The sequence below is a fragment of the Falco peregrinus genome, chromosome 2 (assembly GCF_023634155.1).
Source record: "Falco peregrinus isolate bFalPer1 chromosome 2, bFalPer1.pri, whole genome shotgun sequence".
Classification (NCBI taxonomy): Eukaryota; Metazoa; Chordata; class Aves; order Falconiformes; family Falconidae; genus Falco; species Falco peregrinus.
The window spans coordinates 86,949,459-86,968,787 of record NC_073722.1 but is presented as its reverse complement, the minus strand read 5'-3'; the positions used below and the strand labels follow the sequence as shown (position 1 = coordinate 86,968,787).

Genomic DNA, 19,329 nt, shown 5'->3' with positions numbered 1-19,329 from the left:
CTGTTTTATATGCAAATAAGCCCACAGGGCAATAAAGTGACTTGCACCTAACAGTTACGAACTCCCACAAACACTGTCCACTTCACAATCTATCCTCTCTCAGGCTTTGCCCTGAAGGCTCACACCAACTCGCTAACTTGGTTGAGAAGGATGAAGAGCTGTGACACACTCGGGAGCTGAATCAAAATTCCAATTAATCCCATTGTTTTAAACCTCAAGTCCAGAAGGTTCTTCCTTTTCATCCTCCCTTCCCTCTAATACTACTCTTAACAGATGTTAACATAAACTGACTTCTTTTAAATGTATATTTTTAAACAGCAGCAGGTTTTTGCCTTACTGTTTTCTCCTGTTCCGATTAGCTACTATCTCAGTAGAGCAAGAAGCTTAAATTGCTAAGAAATGGTTCTTGAAAACTTTCAAGCACTGACTGACGTTACTGAACAATTTCTGATGTCACGCTGAAGTACAGACCATTAGAACTCAGAAAGAAAACGGAGTTGCTGTTACCCTAAAGGGACTACTAATTAAACTAGACTCTGGAGAGAAGAGCAACCGGAGGTGGAGACTGAACTTAGTCTCGTACAATTAACACTTTTAACATTAAAAGTGCCTCTACTGACTTTAAGTTGCTTTAATTGCTGTTCTAAACCATAAACTGAATGAAAGGATAAAAATGGGCCAGTATCCAAAACTCAGAATGAGTCTGAAGAAATTCTTTTATCGATGCAGTTATTTGTGCATGTATAATTCATTACTTCCTTTACACAGTAATTTACAGTGTCTGGACAGCCGTTGGACTTTCTGTTACAGAACAAAGCTGTTTCCATCATTCCAAGAAGAAAGTAACAACACTGAAAAGGTTTACTTTTGTGCATATACACAGGGCAGAAGTAATAACAGACCTCCTCGACTATTCCTCAGACAAAATTCTGGTTTTACATATGTAAATTTGGGACAACCAGCATTAAAACTGTAATAAAAACTCATTTCTCAAACTCATCTTCCTCATGTTAAATTCTTATTGACTGCATAAAAGAAAAATGGCAGAAGATTAATTTTAATAATTACCCTCTGCACAGCTGTTGCTTGCTTGACTTGGTAACTCACAGTTCAGCACGCCTGGGTCCTATGAGCTGCCCACAAGATAACTGTATGCCACCTCAATTACACCTGCACGATTCAGTTTCTCCTTCTCATCTATGCAAATACACAAAGATAATTGTTGTCTCGGGATGCTGTTTGTTTGCATTATTTCCACGAAACCACACAGATGGGCCCACCTTCCTCATGCTGTATTCCTCTCCCCTGTGCCACAGAAAGCTCCTTGATTTCATTACATTTGCCCAAAATAAAACTTCAGACTTAAGACTTTAAACTGCAACACAGAGCACCACTTAACTCTTGTACCAACAACACTATTTTTTTAATTATCAATCACTATTCATTTAATACAAGTATGAATACCTGATTTTCTTTAATCAGTCATTAAAGAAAAAAGTTTGCATCCCAATTTGCTACTTATTCTTACAAAGATTTTTTTTTTTTTAAAAAGAGCTTTTTCTTCATTGTTCAGACACAAAGCTACTGATGCACCACAGACAGCCAACAGGCTTTGATGATCCCTCTGATGAAATCCCATCCCCACAGCAGAAGCAAAGCATCCTCAAAGTAACAGACCCTGAATTGTAAGTGACTTAACAACTGTTGGCATTTTCGTACAGTCCCATTCTCACATGAACCACTCACAACTTTGTTCCTGCTAATCTCAACCTGATTCTGCTGGACTGCCTCCTGAGTGAAAAAATATGACTGTACCTCTAACATCACCATTTTAGTACACAAAACCTTAGTGAAAAAATATGACTGCATGTGTAACATGACTATTTTAGTACACAAAGAGAGTCACTTTGAAACAAGACAGTGTCTCTCAAGTATCTGTTGACAAAGGATGAACACAAGAAAACCTATTGCTGAAATAAGCCTATGCAGGCCAGATCTAACACTCCTCTGCAGGATGAAACAGTGTCAAGTACCACTGGTTAACGCACCAGGAAGAAAACCTGATGACTGTACCTGGCAGCAAAGACAACATCTGGACACTCGACTCTTCAAGATCCTGAATAATCCACAAACTCTGAGATCCTGGTCTGAACTTGAGCTGAACAAGAAAACTCAGCAAAGGCAAGTATCACACCAATTCAGATTCACATGACTAAACACAGTGATCAAGTTGGGAGAAAGAAAAGAAAAAAAATCAGAAAAAAACTCCCACCCAAGCAACCCATGCTGTAATTAAAGGAAAAGAACCCTGAAATATTTTACAAGAGAAGCTCTAAGTATCAGCTCTGCCATTGCTTAACAGCATTGAAGGGAAACAGTATACCGAACAGCTCACCTGCAAGGGAGCAAAATAACTCATCAGAAGCATCACGCAGAACTACCACACGCCTCCGACCAGGGCAGATGGAGATGCCCACCCTCTGTGCCAGTGAGGATGGTCTGGCCCAGCTCAGGTCCCACCTCCCCTCCTTTAGCAGGGGCTTGGGGGCCAGGGAAGTGCAGGCTGGGCAAAGAGCGAAGTAAAAAGCAAGTACCTACCAGGAAGCTAAACACACCTAGTTTCTGAAGACAAATTAGTAAAGCCAGCAACACAAAGAGAATAAAAATATCATCTTTCTGAGTGGGATTGGTGGGGGTCAAATGCAAATTTTCACTTTCACCCCACCAGAGCAGCTATGTTGGAAAGCAAAGCCACTTGACACAGAAGGACTAATGAGAGCTTCAGCAGATAGAGTCCCCTGTGCTCAGGAGGCCAAGAGCTCTTCCCTCTTGGGACTGAGGAGATCTGGTGGTATGCCAGAGTTGCTGAATAGAAGCATCTTGCCTTCCATCTGTTCGTAGCAAGGCAGCTCAGTTTTTAGGATGCCGTGGGTCTTGCTAATCACCTGTCTCAGGGAGTTGATCTAAATACATTCTAGCATAGATTAAAAACTGGGAAAGAGCTTGTGGATTTATCATTTTCCCTGTGGCTCAACACAGGTGTATTTGAGTATACAGGTGAAGGATTCACACACTTAATCCTCAACGATGTATACAACTGCTACATTCGTAACAGTTTGAAGCTGCTGTCTGCTTCGGATAAAAGACCAGAAAGGCTTGGGATTTCAGTAGGAAACTGCATGCCAAACACTGAAGACTAAATCTGACGACTATGCGGAACGTGGTCCGACTTTTGCCAGCTTCTCTTCCCTGACCGGAACACACAGAGGAAGATTCAGAACTGGACTGACTCATCGGGACTACACTTACAGTTGGTCATTAAACCAAAGTGACCAGTCTACAGCGACAGACACAGCTATCTCCCCAGCCTTAGAGGCGCCTGCATGGGTGCTGCTGCAAGACCATGCTTGAAATAGGTCCTTAGGCCAGAAGCGCTGACTGAAAGCTTATCTACAAATATAAACCTTCATAGTCTAGACTGAAAAAAGACACCAAAAGTAGAATGTGACTAGCAGGTATGCGATACCAATATTCTCACACTGCCTATACGTAATAGAAGCAACAGAGATACCCAGCGTTACAGTTATTTAATCTAAAATCTGGCTCACTTCCTGGTAATGATAGTTTGGACCATGAAGTGACCACCAAATACAGTCTTAGTCTCTTAGATGAGGCTTCTGCCACAGAAAATTTAAAAGCAGAAAGCTGTTTTGTTGTTGATTTAGTCAACATTAAAAATTCTTATCTTGTCTAGTCTGGAATAGTAACACGGGCAATAACTGCTCCAGAGTTTTTAGGGAAAAAAGTCCCACAAATGTTAGTACAAGTGCAAACTGCAGTGATCCACTCTGGAAAGAAATTACCACAGAGGCAAGAAATGAGAAGCTGAACAGAAGATAATTAAAAAAATATATAAAAAAATCAATTATGACTTGCCATTTCTTCCTGCTCATTTGTGTTAACATCAATTTAACAATTAAAAAAATATTCAAATAATAGTAGGGATGCTTTTTGTGAATGACAGATACTCAGTACTTGCTGCTTTTCTTTCGAAAAGGACTGTATATAAAACGCCTAGCAACATGGCAAGACTACATATTTTTAAAGACTATAGTAAAGAACCTCCTAATTTAATAAAGGCAACCTACCAAATGAAGAAAAAAGGGGCATAAAACCAATTAAAGATGTGTAAGTATCTTCCCAAGTGAATTTGAGTAAAATTAGATCAGTATTATATACCCTAAATGCCTTTCTCTCACCCTAATTTATTATGCAATCTGACTTAAACCAAACCAGAGCACACGCTGAGGAAAAGAACATTAAGCACCAGGTATCTTCTTGCAAAAAATAATCTCTCTTACATCAGAGACTCTGTATGAAAGAAAACAAGAAACAATCCCAACCACAAGCACTGAAGAGCCAACAGAGGGAATATTTGCCTTGTACACTTGTCTGGATTCGTAATGTTTGAGGAGGCACATTTTCCCCCAGTTTAAACTGAAATATAAGTAGCTTAAAATTAGACTGGTGATGACAAAAGGAAAGCACAATAGCTATTTATCTCGGTGATCAAATGGAGCACTGAAGGGATGGAAAGAACAATCTGTACTTGCAATCCCCTTGCCTACGATCTCCTCCAGACACAGCTGGGTTGCCTCCTTCTCACACAGGGGGTGAGACTCACTAGGAGAGATGCAGATGAGAAACCTCCATTTAGTCCCCTCAGACAGAACAGCATCAAGAAGAGGAAGTGACAGGAAGGATCCTTATTTTATCTTTAGACTGTTACCAAATGAGGACAGCACTTACTGGAAAGAAAATGAGAGAATAATTTCAGTTTCCACAGCAAGTCAGCCAACAGAAGATTTCTGTTTGTGACACAACGAAGATATCCAAGCTGAAAGTCGGTGGGATGCAGAAAAGCTTCTAACAGTGTTAAAGTGACACCAATTTATCACATTCATCTAATCATTTTCAAAAGCAAAAACTTACTTTAAAAATCTTAGAGAGAAATACCAGGTAGTAATTACCCTCATCTAGTACAAAGCACTATTTGTAGTCTTTATTTTCTTGCAGATCAGTAGCATATCAGAAAGGCAGGTTTATTGAATTGTTCAAGTATTTCTTTGAAACGTCAAAAAGTAAGTACTTATGAAGGGCCCTCACAATCTTCTCATGTTCTCACCAGCTAAAGTTTGCTACCACAGTCAGGCTAATTACTTGTCAAAGCCTCTTGATCATATTAAATACAGAAAAAAAACCTCACAACAAAAGAAATGTAAAACAAAAATTGTGAATTGATCCTATCCAAACTGCAAGGAACAATAAATCAAAGGGATGCTTAATAATTTTTTTTAGAAAATGCAAATAGGTATGTTCTAAGAATACATTTAATTGTTCATTGTGCACACAGTTTGAAAAATGTTAATAAAAATTTAAAAGCATTGCTGCCTGGCTGTTTTTAACAAGAACTGTAAACTTGCTTGGTTCAAGCTTGGTGGATTGATCACTATTTTGGCACCCACCAGCTGCGTCTATTCCTTTCAGCCCTATGAAATGTTCATGTGGTCCACCAGGTGGTAAACTTGCAAAATCAAAGAGGTCACTGGGACCTAAAGGGGGTTCTGGGAAATATGCCTTGATACCTTTTCTCTTTCTTTTCTTTTTCATTTTTTTATTTTAATATAAATGACAGTTTGCAGGTGCTTGATTCCATTTAGCTTTCAAATGAACTTCCAGAAATGTGAAGGAAGATAGAGCTACGCAAGTATGAATGAAACCATGAATGATACAACATCTCCGAGTAGGAGTGCTCCAAGACAAGAGCGTGAAAAGGCCTACCCAAATCCCACCACCAACTACTGCTGATGAAGTGATACCTTTGGTCGCAAGTATTAAGTCTAAAGGCATCTACACACACAGAGGCAGGTGGGTTCCAAACTCCCTTTACAGCTCTGTAAGCTGCTCTAAATTAGAAGGAAAATCATGAGAACTAAATCCGTAACAAATATGAATTCATGAGGATATGACTTCATGCAGGTACATGTAGAAGCCTGTACGGTGCTCAGAAAACAAAGTATACAAGTTTTTCAGGTTCAGTCAGAGGACTTTCAGCTGAGTAACAAGACTCTTTTCCCAAGCTTTTCCCCCCCCCCCCAAATGCGAGAGCTGATAGCTGTGAGCCCAGCATAAACAACTAATATCAGAAAACATAACATAAACCAGAACATCCCTTAGAAAGAGGACTGACCCAGAAGTAATTTGTGACTGGTCACGTCAGTTACATTAAGTGCTACAGAGATGCTCTTATCTCCCCTTTATACAGGCACAGGACAAAGTACTGTCTGGTTTTACAGAAGGTTGAGGTACTTCAGTGAGGTTCAGCACAACCTGCGCTGAGGGTGTGTGGTTAGCACAGGAGCAGGAGCTGAGGCTGTCAAAACACCTCACAAGACAGCTTTTATATAGCAAGGCATCCCTTCACCACCAGCTATCAGCTCGCCTGCAACCCCAACCAGCTGTTCAAGGTTTGTTTGGCAGATGTGTGCATAACCAGACCTGTCAGAAGTCTCACAAATTACAAATTCCTCTTTTCACCTTGCTAGTGTGGGGAGGCTCTGGGACAACACAATGCAGTCACAATTCTTTTTTTTTTTTTTTTTTTTTTCCCCAGGAAGAGGAAAAAAGTCACTTAGCCCTCTTCTACAAGATAATCTCTTTCTTTCTGAATTCAACCTAAACCAAGCAGCCCAAAAACATAGTGAAAAGGGTTCCTGAGCACTGCCCTTAGTCCCCTCTTCATTTCATGTGTGTTTTGCAGTCATTTACAGGCCAATGAAATGATGGGTTCTACCTGTTTTTAAAGTAATTCCAAAACTTACCAGACCATTAGAAGTTCAAACGTACACATTCAAATAAACAAAAGAGCTGCAAGTTAGCGCTGTAAAAGACAAATGGCTTTTACCTTCCTTTGTGAGGTCTTCCTCTCTCTGGCACACCTGCTGATGTCCTCCGGTTCACAGTGGAGTAATCAGGATCCAGTTCATATCCTTCATCATCTACTCCAAGGCTGCGGTTATCATCTTCCAGTCCATAGGGCTCTGGCTGGAAGCGTTCTGGCTGGGAGCGGTTCAGGTCAACGTTGCTGCCCACTGGCACCTGAGGCTGGGCAACAGGACCGTAGTTATCCCTTCTGCTTGGCAAAGTGAAGCTACCATCATCTGGCCTGTAACTGTTTCCTGGTACGTAGGCATAGCGGGGACGGTAGTTGACACCACGAGACAAGCTGCCGTAGTTATCAGACAGATCTCCATAACCATCATGACTGATATAAGGGCGATACTGGCCCTCGTGGCTTTCAGGGTAAGAATCGTTGTAGCTGTTGTAAGATCTGGTTAACGTGGATGATGCCTGTGGTGTGATGTACCGCTCCCCATTCTTCATGTACCTTCTGTCTATGGAATCTGTGTAGCTGCCCATGGGAGACGAGCCATCCATGGATGGCAGGCCATCTGGCCCAAGCGGCACCTGACGCACCGTTCTGGTGGTGACTGTTTTAACCATTTTGGTAACCTGTGAAGAAGTAGTGAACAAATATGTTAGCTTTCTCCTTTCTGCACAATGGGATGAGACATCAGGGAGCTAGAACAGCAACGTTTGGAAAGCATCACAAAGCACACTACAGAGACATGCCTGTTGAACGGAAGCACCAGTATACTCCTGAGCTCACCTACTGAGTTTAGGATTGAATAGTGGGGATACATTTCTACAAAAGGCTGAAAAGACAGGTTATAGAGGCAGAGTTAAGCGCATTCTGGGGCTTCTGCTACCAAGTCAAAACCACTGTAGCTATGTAACAGTGTGTGGAAGCAGTCCAAAGTCATCACAGTTCAAATTTGCCCAAAATGCTTTCAGGAGGCACCTTTCCAAAGGCAGACTTTATGATGTTGAGGAACCACGGCCTGTCCTCCCACAGTTAGCATAAATACCACATCACATTGCCTAGTTCGACAGAAATATGCTCCTGCCTGATCTGGGTCAAATTTGTACTGCTGTGTAACTTGATGGAGCTCAAATTTGGCAGTAGTATTTAGGAAACCAGGATCTCAAATGGAAAAGTTTTGGACTTCAAGCTTTTAGACAGCACAGCTACTTTCTCTTTTAAGATACACTTAGACCCAACCATCACCACACAAGCCCAATAGGTACTGTTGTCATTCCGTTATTTTGGTGACTAACAAATTTGCAATAATGAACACTAACACCACACAGCTTTTGCAACTACACTAAACATACTGGGCTAGACAAGCTTGTTTAAAACCTTAAAAAAAATCGCTGTACACAAATACATCTTTATATTTTCTTCCTATAAATCACATTTAATTTCAACACAGACAGAATTAGACTATTTCACATAACTGACAAAAAATGGAAATGGTTAAAGGTCCAGAGGGCACTTGTGTTCAGGGTTTCTTGCTAACAGGTACAAACAAAGACTCCTCAAGAGTTTCCAAGAGCATTCTGCCTTCATGGGAAAGGTCTGGTAATCTGCATAAGACAGCGTCAGACAAAAGCCACTACTATTTACAGACTAGCAAAGGACCTTCTGTTTTGGTTGCTATCTGGGGTCCATCAACTTCTGTACCATCTTCTAGAGTGACCAGCAAAAGCTCTTTCGGGCAGAACACTAAGTTCAACAGATGCCAATCTATCCTTGGTTACCCTTGCCCTAATCAAGTTACTTAACTTATAAAAAGCTACCCTAACCCTAGTAAATACAGACTTTCAGACCTTAGTAAAAAAAATAAATGACAAAGCAGCAACAAATGGCACACGCACAAAGATGAGAGAGAGAGAATCAGAGAGTATTACACAACCCAAAGTAAAATTGTCAAGAGATATTAAAGTAATACAGAGGTTGTAGATGTAGATGTCAGTAGATGACACTTTTCTTCATGTAAGCTGCAGAATGAAACGTGTACATCAAGAGAAACAGTAACAGTAACATGTACTCCTGGACTGCTCAGTAGCTAGCTCTGAAGTCCAAATAGATATTTTGACCTATAGCCTCTGATTTAAACATTTAGATTGGCACCAGATTAGCCAAGCTGCTGCTAAAACAAAATAATTAAGTACATCTCTTGAAGCGGCTCCAAACATGTCCTTTAGCCAGATGTTTTCACACAGAAACCCCAAAGAGAAAAAATTCACCCAAACAGCATTTCTTTTCCTAGAGACATCTGTGAGCGAATGATACTTCAGCTTAATGAAGTAATGAAATCCTGCAAGACAAAGCAGCACAAATGGCTCTCCACCAACAGCATAATTGAACAGCATCACAGTGCTGAATAAAGCAGAGGCAGGTACCAACATGACTGTAGTAACTAGCTTGTGCCCGAGCTAAAAGACCTTCCCTCTTCAACACAAAGGGATTTCCTTAGCAAGTAAACATCAGGAAAGATGCTAGCTTCCACACCTGCAAATCTTCTCCCCCCACCCTCCCTTTTTTAAAAGCACACACGTTTTATTAACTACAAGAAAGGAAACTACAAACTAAGCATTTATTTCATGCTATAGAACCCAACAGCAGTTTCTGCTTATTGCCTGCACACAATACTTCTACTTTTCACTCAGTTATCAGCATGACTACTGTCACAGCATTTATAAAACTGCACGGCATTTAGAGAAGAAAGAGCTGGCGTAGCTTACAGTAGCTCTTTGTAAAGTGGATATACACAGGCAACACAGCTCTGTATTCTACCGAAGTCTGAAACAATAGTTTTATTCAAAGTAGTATGTTCACAAGTGATCTTCTAAGAGTAAAAAAAGCAACATTTCTCAGGCCTGAAATACGCAAGTTGTGCAAAACAATGACAAAACCGGATGCAAAGCACCAGGCCACTGTGTTCCTGGATTTGGGAGCCAGTAAGAGGATGGACAGGTAGTAAGGTAGTGTTTCAAGAGTGCGATGGATCAGAAATTGATACTTATGACCAGGAAGGAACACACAGGCAGCTTACTAGCTGCCAAGGAGAGCACTCTTAGAACCTCTCAAAGCCCTTTCTTTCAGCACTATTCAGGAGCCAAATATTCTAAAACTAACCCTGAATTTTGCTTTTCAAGGCATATGGTGCCATGCATGCATAGATTATTATGCAAAATTTTTCATTATGTTTTCAAGATCTTTGCAAGATAGCTAATATACCACCTCTGGCTGAGGTAATATCACGAAAGAAGGAACAGGCTTTGACCTGCAGAATCTCTGGACACAGGCTTTGCAGAAGAGAACTGCTGCTCTACATCTTTACCCACCATTCCCACTGCCAATTCTGGACCCTTGCTAGTTTTTGACTGTTGTGTTTCCTTGCTTGTTTTTTTTTGTGAGGTTTTTTTTTTTTTTTTTGAGAGTCATTGCTATTATCAAACAGGACGAGGTAACACAACACAGGAATATCACAGCAACAACAACTGCCTACCACTATTCGGTACATGTACACAAAGAAGACAGTTCATAATTTTAGTATACTTTGAAAATAAATTCCTAGACAATTTGTGACCTAACAGTTACACTTAATGATTTTTTCACCATGCACTAGTACTCTACAGAGTATTTACTGAGAATTTCTTTTTGTATGATCAACACAGAATGCAGGAGATTAATTTGCAATTTTTCCCCCATTTGCCTTACTTTCTTGTCTTTGAGACTAGCACAGACAAGTTTTCAATGGCTGTGGCTAGTTAAAAAGACACACTTAGCATCAGCCAGCACATGTAAGAACAAGTTTACGACATTAGCACAGCTTCATCTCTATTATTTTCTGAATGCTGCGCCTATTAACAACTGGAAAGAGTCAGGACAAAACCCCCTTGTCAGACAGATAAAAAGGAACATTTCCCTCAAGCATTAAAGCACACATTTCTCATAGCAGAAAAGCATTCAATAATGCTCAAGGTGTTATGGTGAGGCAAACCAAGTTGTGTCATGTTTTGAGAGAGAGGGAGCATTTGCACTCACGCCTCATTTGTCAGGGGTAGGCACTGAGGAAGATTTATCATCATGTGATGAACAGACTTCGTGGCCTACAGAACAATAAAGGGAAGCTTTTTGGAAGCAATTAAGCCAGCACACAGAGGAAGGTCCATTTATTAGGCTTCCAAGAAAGAAAGTAAGAAAAAGCAACACCAAAGCAACCACCATCACCCCTCCCAACCCCCACCCCCCATAATCATTTCTGGAAATCCACCTCAAGGGAATGTTTCATTTGTATTTCTTAAAAGAACACAGGCAGTCTTGAGCAGCTGACAGCCCAGTAACTTTCCCTCCCATAATTTTTGTGGTTTCCCTAATACTGGCACATTAGCCAAAGAGAACAAAGCTGTTCCAAATGGGAGTCCCAGCAGACTGTCTTATCAGAGAGATACCTCATCCTCCAGATGCACCCGATCTCGAGAAAGATTTATTAGCATGAACCCTTCACTACAGATATGCTCTAATGAAAAATTTAGAGATGCAAGTTACTTTGAGAAAGTGTAATTTGACTTTGTCTATTTAATTTCCATCTCTAAAGAAAACCTGTTTAAAGAGGGGGTTTTAGCCCAATTACCAATCCAGTGTGCTCAACTGTTTCAATGCTACAATCTCAGAGTACCAGACAAAGGCATCAGACTGCTTCCCTATGAAGAGGTTGCTGGAGCATGCTTAAAATATATTTGCCATTCTTTACTCCCTGTAAACTATACTAAGGTTTCAACCACAGAAAAAAACCCCCAAGGTTTCAACATACCAAGTTATTCAGACCTTTTGCAACCAAAATCCTATGCGAATGCCAGTTAGTACTGTCCTCGCTGCTCCCCCCACCCCAGAATATAAGCACATTTTAGGTTTACAGACCTTAACCTTTGTTCTCTCCCCAGATAGCAAATATTTTGTTAAAAAATACCCCTACAGGCCCCAATACAGATAACATTTTCACTAGCTCTATTTCTGGAAGTACTTTTGCCAACAGAATACAAAGGAAATATTCACACGTTTCAAGCAGCTTCTGTATTTTTCTGTCCCTCATCCTTCTATTTGTCTTGAAGGATGGGATAACAAACATGAAAACACCCAGAGTTTGGACTTACTGGATGCATGTGCAGATGGTACAAGTAGATCCCTCAAAGTGCACAGTACCCAGACACCAGAGGAGGAAAGACAGAACTAACATTTCAGTTGAAGTTGACTATTATGGTCAAATGCAGTCATCTTCACTAGTACCTATAATTTCTTCCATTTTGTTATTAAGGTTGGGTTTGTTTTGCCTGACAGGTCTAAAAATTTTGTTGAAACTACGTCATGAAACAAAAAACAGGTGAGAAGTAACACACAAGGATAAAAGCATTCTGACATTTCTGAGAGCTAATTTTTGAACTACAGACTATAAAAATTAATCAGCCCAAGCAGGCTGAAGCTATTACCTTTCTAATAAATACTGTGTAAGAACTTGCCCCGTAGGTTTTCGAAACAGCAGCTCAAATTTCTCCCCTTCAATTTTAAGCTTAACATTTCACATTTTGAAAGGGCTCTCAACTTCAGCTGAAATCCATTCCTGCTCTATTACCTAACTCCCTTGAACTTTCTGCAGTTTTGAAGAACGGCATCTCGGGGTACCTGGCATTGCCACAGCCGAAGAATTTCAGTCACAAGCACTTTCACATCACTGGTGCTAAGAACTGGGAGCAGCAGTTAAACACAGTTGGGAAAGATCTGGCCTTGCTGAGTATTAAAAAGCACAAGGCAAATGGATGGACTACATATTAAACAATTTTGTATGCAGATTGATTTCACAGTTTGTGATCATAAAACATCATTTCCAATGAATGAAAGTGACCCAAAACTCTCCAGTCTTTTAGCATTTCAAAGACAAAAAAAAAAAGGTGCCTGAAGAAAGAAAAAAAGCAAACATGAACACAAGCACACACACATCTAATTTGCTTTACTGAGTTCTTGAGCCACTCACAAACAGGCTCCCTGTAACACATGGCAGTGTTCCAGCCGACAGGCAAGAAGTGGTAGTCTCTCCCCAAGGTGACTTTCACTATTTTAACACGATAGGTATTTGGCTTCCAGAGAGATTATAAAGTTGAAATGAAGTATTATCTGGTACATCTTTTGTGCAGTGAATGTTATGTAGGGACTTAGTATAGCACTAAGAGAATAACAGTTTGGAGAAAATTACTCAGAGATATCTCATTTTGAAAACGCAGATGTTCTCTATTTAAAATATGTCAAATATTAAATTCTATTATGTCTTCTTCCCGCTTCACTGCTACAGGCATCTTCAAAGATGTGGGAAAAAGCATAGCAAAACTGTCAATCTTTCTAGATTAAGGTTGTTTACTTAATGCACTATTGAAGAGAATAACCTCTATAAATTATGGTTTTGAAACAATGGGGGAAGGGGGAATAAAGGAACAGCAGCATACACATTTACAACTTTGGCTATGCTTCATTTCAAGGGGAGGAATTTCAGAGGCACTGCTCTCCAGCAAGCTAAAGATTCACACAATTTAGCAAAAATAAATGTCAATCTTCTTTCGAAGAATCAAAAAAAGCATACTAAATGGCATTAGGCTGCCTAAACCCCACATAAGCTATCCAGCAAAGAATGCATATATTTGGAAAACATCTCTGGTCTCTCTAGCTCTTAAAAAAACATGACCTGTGTTATTTACTCTGTCAGGAGAAGTACCTTGTGCTGCCACTTTCTTTGCAAGGCAAATATACTGGAGACTGTGACTGGCATTTTCTAGTACAGCCTTCTAGTTACAGAGGTAACAAAAATAGATTCTAAACCCTTCCTCAAAGAAGCTTAGAGGAAGCACAGCAATGTAGAACATAAAAAACTTTATTTCTATGTTTTCCTAACTACCTTGACTTAACAGATCACTCAAAGTAAAAAAAAAAAAAAAAAAAAAAAATCTGAGCATAAATCTAACCCCTCTAACATTTAATGAACATCGTGTGATCATCTCAACTTTTAATATCCCTATTAAGTAACAGATTAGATATTACTGAAAATAGATGTGAGGGTCCTCATCATAGGAAATGTGGCTCCTTTACAAGGATAAGTACTTAGACACTTAGATTAAGGGCAGATTCATGCGGGTTTGTGGGGGTTTTGTGTGTGTGTGTGTGTGTGTTTGTTTTTTTTTTTTAAATCTGGGAAGGAATAGGCAAAGAGACAGAACAGCAGTTTCTGGGCTCAGCAAAGATCCTACTACTGCACTGTGCATGCCCAGCAGACAGGTTTTTGCATCCCTCATCCCAGAGAAATTCTTTCCTTCACCTTCCTCATCTCAGCAGCAAGGTCAGTATTTTGCCACTGCAAAGCACAGTACCAGGGAATTTATTTTTCTCTGTAAGGCTCTCTCATACAATGGTATGACATATGAAAGTGCTACGATGATACCTATTACAAGTGATAGTAAGTCGATGCCAATTAACTCCATGACACTTAACTGATGCTACTAAACCCCCCCAAACAATAGTTTTCATTTTCACATTCCCTACCAAAACATAAAACAAGTTGAAGACCAATGTGATTAAAAAAATATTAAAACCTGACCTCAGTTTCATATCGAAGAGCTGTTAAAACTATGCCACTTTTTATCAGCAAGGAAAATTCCAAACAAAACCATTTCGGAGACAATCACCACCTCAGCAAAGTCACAGCAACTCTTCTGACAGTTAGGGCTAAGCCAACCCCAGCTATGTTTTGACACTTCAGAATAACTTTTCTCAACAACTGGTTTGTTTTTTTTTTTTCAATTTGGGTTTTTTTTTTTTTGGTTTTTTTTTTGAAAGAGTTGGTCTTCTTAGCAAGGGAATACTAGGAAACACCTCCAGATGGTATGTAAGTTCAAGTTGGTGGCATTATTTGCAACAAGGTAAATACAAAGCAAGACAGCTACGCACAACACCCCCCCCACCCCCCCCCCCCCCAGGTTCTGGACACACTTCAGTGCCTGTAATGAACTACAGAAGAAAAGCCTTGCTCTTTGAAATGGAACAGTAGCTCTAGGGTTGCTGTTTTTTTCAGTTTGCTTTTCCCATATTCAGATACAATGTCTGTTTTAGTGCTGCTACTGTCCTTTTCCGTGGGAAGATGGAAAAATAGCAGGTACACCACACAAAGGAGAAACTACTACACACCTTTTACACTATGACAAACATGCAGCTTTATCAGTGGCATGACTATTTCAGACAAGCTATTTCATTCCATGTGGTCCTGTTATCTAGGGACCACTGCATGGCCTCACCTCTATTTTTACAGTCGTAGCTATCTTGCATAGCTGCACTTAGTCTTCTAAAACTATGCACTGCTATTAGTGCAGATAAAAAGGTGTCCATCACCACTGTAATTTTATCACTTCCTTCCTGTAAATAACAGTTGTTGTTGCTGCCACTAGAAAGAAAACAGCATTTCTTTCAAATAAGTCACAGACTAAATACATTATTTGAAGAGCTAATCAAAACATGGGGGGGGGTTTTGTATGCCTGTTTTATTAAGACCTTCATCTCCTTCTAACAATGAGAAAACAGACCAGTTATATTTACCTTCCAAGTAATGGCAACAAATATTAAACCAGATACTCCGTTTATAGAAATGTGTGCAGGCCCACTATCCTCTGGGAATCAATGTTCATTTGCTCACAACCTGAGGATCTGATGTCCCAAATAGACATCTTAGAGGACTGCAATTCTGGAACATCAGTAAAAATAAACTCTGATTTATGCAGTGAGTTCTGTTCAACTCCTTTTAACATAGAAAGCAGCTGGACAGTCTCTTCCCCCCCCCCCAAGAATGGTGCTGGTTAGAAGTTTGTAAAAAGGAACTGACCCTTAACCTTTCACAACACCAAAACCTAACAAAGAGTTCAGGTCAACTTCCAAGACCCAAATGACAAGACATGTTAATGTTCCAGAGGTACGGGACAGCATGCAAGGCAGCCATGACCATATGGCACCTGCTCAGAGATGGCAAAATTACCTTACACAAGGGAACAAAAAGACATCAGAAGAATCATACCATATGCAACACCTGTAATGCAGCTGAAACCGAGGTACAGGTACTTGAAAACACAACCAGCTTTCCCCATGCATCAGGAGCAAAATTCCATTCACAAGATTGCTGCAGAATTTAAATGCTATGGTGCTACTTAAGTAGGATGTTTCTTGTTCAAAAGGACAAATGCATAATCACATATTGTTATTATAGATTGTAATTAATGTGAAGACATATTTCCAAGCACATTTTCCTCAGCTGCAAAAGTAATATACTCCAAGCCCTACCAACTCATCTAATTCTTGTATCACTGTGTTTGCAGGGCAATGCTGTGAACTGATTCAGTAATATAGTATGAATCTTAAAAGAATAAACAATCTGGGAAGGGGTTCTAGTGTTTTTGTTTGGTTAACCTGGATAATTTCTACTGTTCATTTCACAGACCCATGAACAGTTGTATCAGCACAGCTGATGTGGAACACACTAGAGAGAGGTGAAACTGAAGAAGCCCTGAACTCAGCTTTGCTGGCAAGCAGAACGTGATCTCTAGTGATTTTGAACAGCAGCATAATTGTCATTCATTCTACTCCCTGCTATTTTTATTTTGTGATTAAGTGGTATTTTGCTATTTTCCTCGCTGGTTATTAACCTCTCACCTTGGTTTCAGTTCTCCTTGTGGTTCCATCTTCAGAAGTGACAATAGACACGTGGGAAGTGGGAGTGCCTGGGTCTTCCTCCACAGTAACTGTCTCTTCCACCATTTCTTGAGGCTCTTGCATCATTGCTATTGATGTCTGGTTACTGGGGCTTTGTTCCTAAAGAAGCAGGTAAAAAAACAAAACCAACAAACTTTTCACTTCTACCATCACGGTATAACTATTCTATTGATTTCAGCTTTCTCAACTGAAAAACAGATTTTAACCAACATCTTGCAAGTAGAGATTCAGAAAAAGAAGTATTGACTGTCTCAAAAAAGCATGCTGCAACTATACTGTTATGACTGGGCTCGGCTCAGTAAATGGAAATCACGTGAAGCATCTATGAAGGACCTTATATTTATAGGCAACCTACTACAGACTAACAACTGCTACCTTGTATTTAAACCTGCTTTAAGCTTTCTCTTCAATGCTCAGTGTAGGAGGAGGGGAATTTCTGTCAAAACATTCACCCAGTTTTCACTCAGTTCCACAATGAACAGGACCACTGGCTTTCAGAGCAGTTAATTTTGCACACCATTAGAAGTTTATCTCCATTTGATAAAATACACTCAGCTGCAGACCACAGAAGGCTATAAACCATCAACACCTATTATTAAACTGACATCTTTCTCAAACTGTCCAAAGTGATGATAATTTAAAAAAATGGATAGCTAGAGATTAATAGCTGAATTATGTGAAATGCTACCCTTCTGACATCTTCCCTAAGTCTGTAAGATCTAACTGGCTATAAGCTTATTTAAAATTTATAACAGATAGGCAACATAAAGAAACACTAAACAGAAAGAACACACATCAAAAGCCTGTTCTTGCAGATAACTGCCCAAAGAGAATGCTTCTGCATCTCGCAGCACTAACGTCTGAACTTTCCTTTCCCTTACACAACTGTGTGTCCCAGCACAGACATCAGAGAAGCTCCCCTTTGGTAGATGAATGTACTTCAGAGGTTTCACAGCAAGCGGCCAATAAAGAACCAGCTTACATACCAAGAAATCAGACTTTTCCCCAGCATTATGAATCCTCAACTACATACAAGGATATGACAGACTGTTCATTTTGCTATATGCCCTGGAAGTATTGGGCTATACAGGTCTCAAAGCCAAAGCAAGCTTCTATTTGCACATCTTGTCAAATAGGCACACAAAAAAAGAACATCCTTTATTAAGGAATAATACATACACACACACAAATATACACACACAGTCACACTTTTTTTTCATATAAAAAAAAAGAAGACACAAAAAAAACCCAAACCAGGAAGGAGTGACACAGAGCCCTGAACTGCAAAATGAACCATTGTGGGCAAATTCAGCATACCTTTCTACATCACCTGAAAAAAAAATGATTGGGATGAAACTGTTGCCATGCAGGTGGCTAAGTCTAATTACATAGAGGTTTAAACGTTCTCTACCTTTGAGCAGCTTCATCACCAGGGAACTACAACATTTTACTTAGAAAAATTGCATTTCATCCCAGCCCTGAACTTCGGATTGCCCCTTTTGTTGCGCCATGTTTTGTGCAAGCCCTGAGGGACGGCATCCTTCCAAGTGACCTCATGCTGCTGAGCAGGAGCAGGGTACTGAGGTCTCTTTAAGCTCTACAGTGAAAAGTATCACTTAAATCTTGCATGATCCATGATTTCCTTTGAAACAAGCTGCAATGCCCCTGTTCAGTTTCCTTTATTTACAGCTGTATTTTGACATTATGGAACCTGGACTTCAGAAAGGAAGCCACTTTCATTTTCAGGTAAGCACTAATATTAACCAAGACCACGACAATAAGCCTTAGGTGATCATCTTAGTCAAAGTTACAACATGGACAGCCTTCAAAGATAACACATGCTGGATCACCAGAGGTGATATAAGCAGACACTACTTCCATTTCTACTAAAAACATGGAATAACTCAGGCTACAGAAACAATTAACAAGAATAAGGCTTCCGAAATCCTGAAGAAAATCACTCCTTCCAATCTGCAGTACTTAATCATTATATGGCCAACAACTTATGATACACACATACTGAATCCTTTATGGTAGAGTTCAGATGTCACATTCTGTCTTCTGTCCACAGCTTCAGAAGGGAAACTAGCTCCTGTAATAAATACATTAATCCCTTCACTTTTCTTGAAAATACTGTATTTTAACCACAACTCCCCTTACCCCACGCCACAGTAAAGCTTCCCTCTAAAGAGCAGAACTTACGCAATAGTGCAATACAGTAAAGACTCAGAACTTGTGTTTATCTTCATGCAACTCCAGCCTTGCCAACAGCAAAGAAACCAGTTACACGTAGAGATTTTTTCCATTACACCTTGTCCTTGTAAACCTCCTTGTCATCTCCAAGGCATCAAATGCCAAAACTGCTTCAAGGTGGGACGTTCTCACTCCTCACACACACATATGTGCCTACACACATCTCATCCATCACCCTCATTTCTAGCTGCATCTTGGGGTAACTGCATGAATTTACATCTCTTCATTCCCCTCTGGATTCTTCAGAAGCAAACTCTGCATAGTGATAACAAACCTGAGGAGATGGAAGGTAGAAATAAATATTTTGCTCTCCG

General features: G+C 40.0%; 1 protein-coding gene across 12 annotated transcripts in view; it reads right to left on the bottom strand.

Annotated features, from left to right (window-relative positions):
- ARVCF (ARVCF delta catenin family member) overlaps positions 1–19,329 on the bottom strand; it is a 291,095-nt gene that overhangs the window by 80,044 nt on the left and 191,722 nt on the right. For 10 of the 12 annotated variants that reach the window (XM_055795795.1, XM_055795794.1, XM_055795791.1 and 7 more), the window contains 2 exons: positions 16,703–16,861; positions 6,965–7,572 (listed from right to left, as the gene is read on the bottom strand). In XM_055795795.1, coding sequence (XP_055651770.1) covers positions 6,965–7,572; positions 16,703–16,828 — 734 coding nt within the window. In that variant the 5' untranslated portion in view covers positions 16,829–16,861. Of the gene's footprint in view, positions 1–6,964; positions 7,573–16,702; positions 16,864–19,329 lie in introns of those variants that run through there. The other 2 variants (XM_055795797.1, XM_055795798.1) reach the window with 2 other exon arrangements.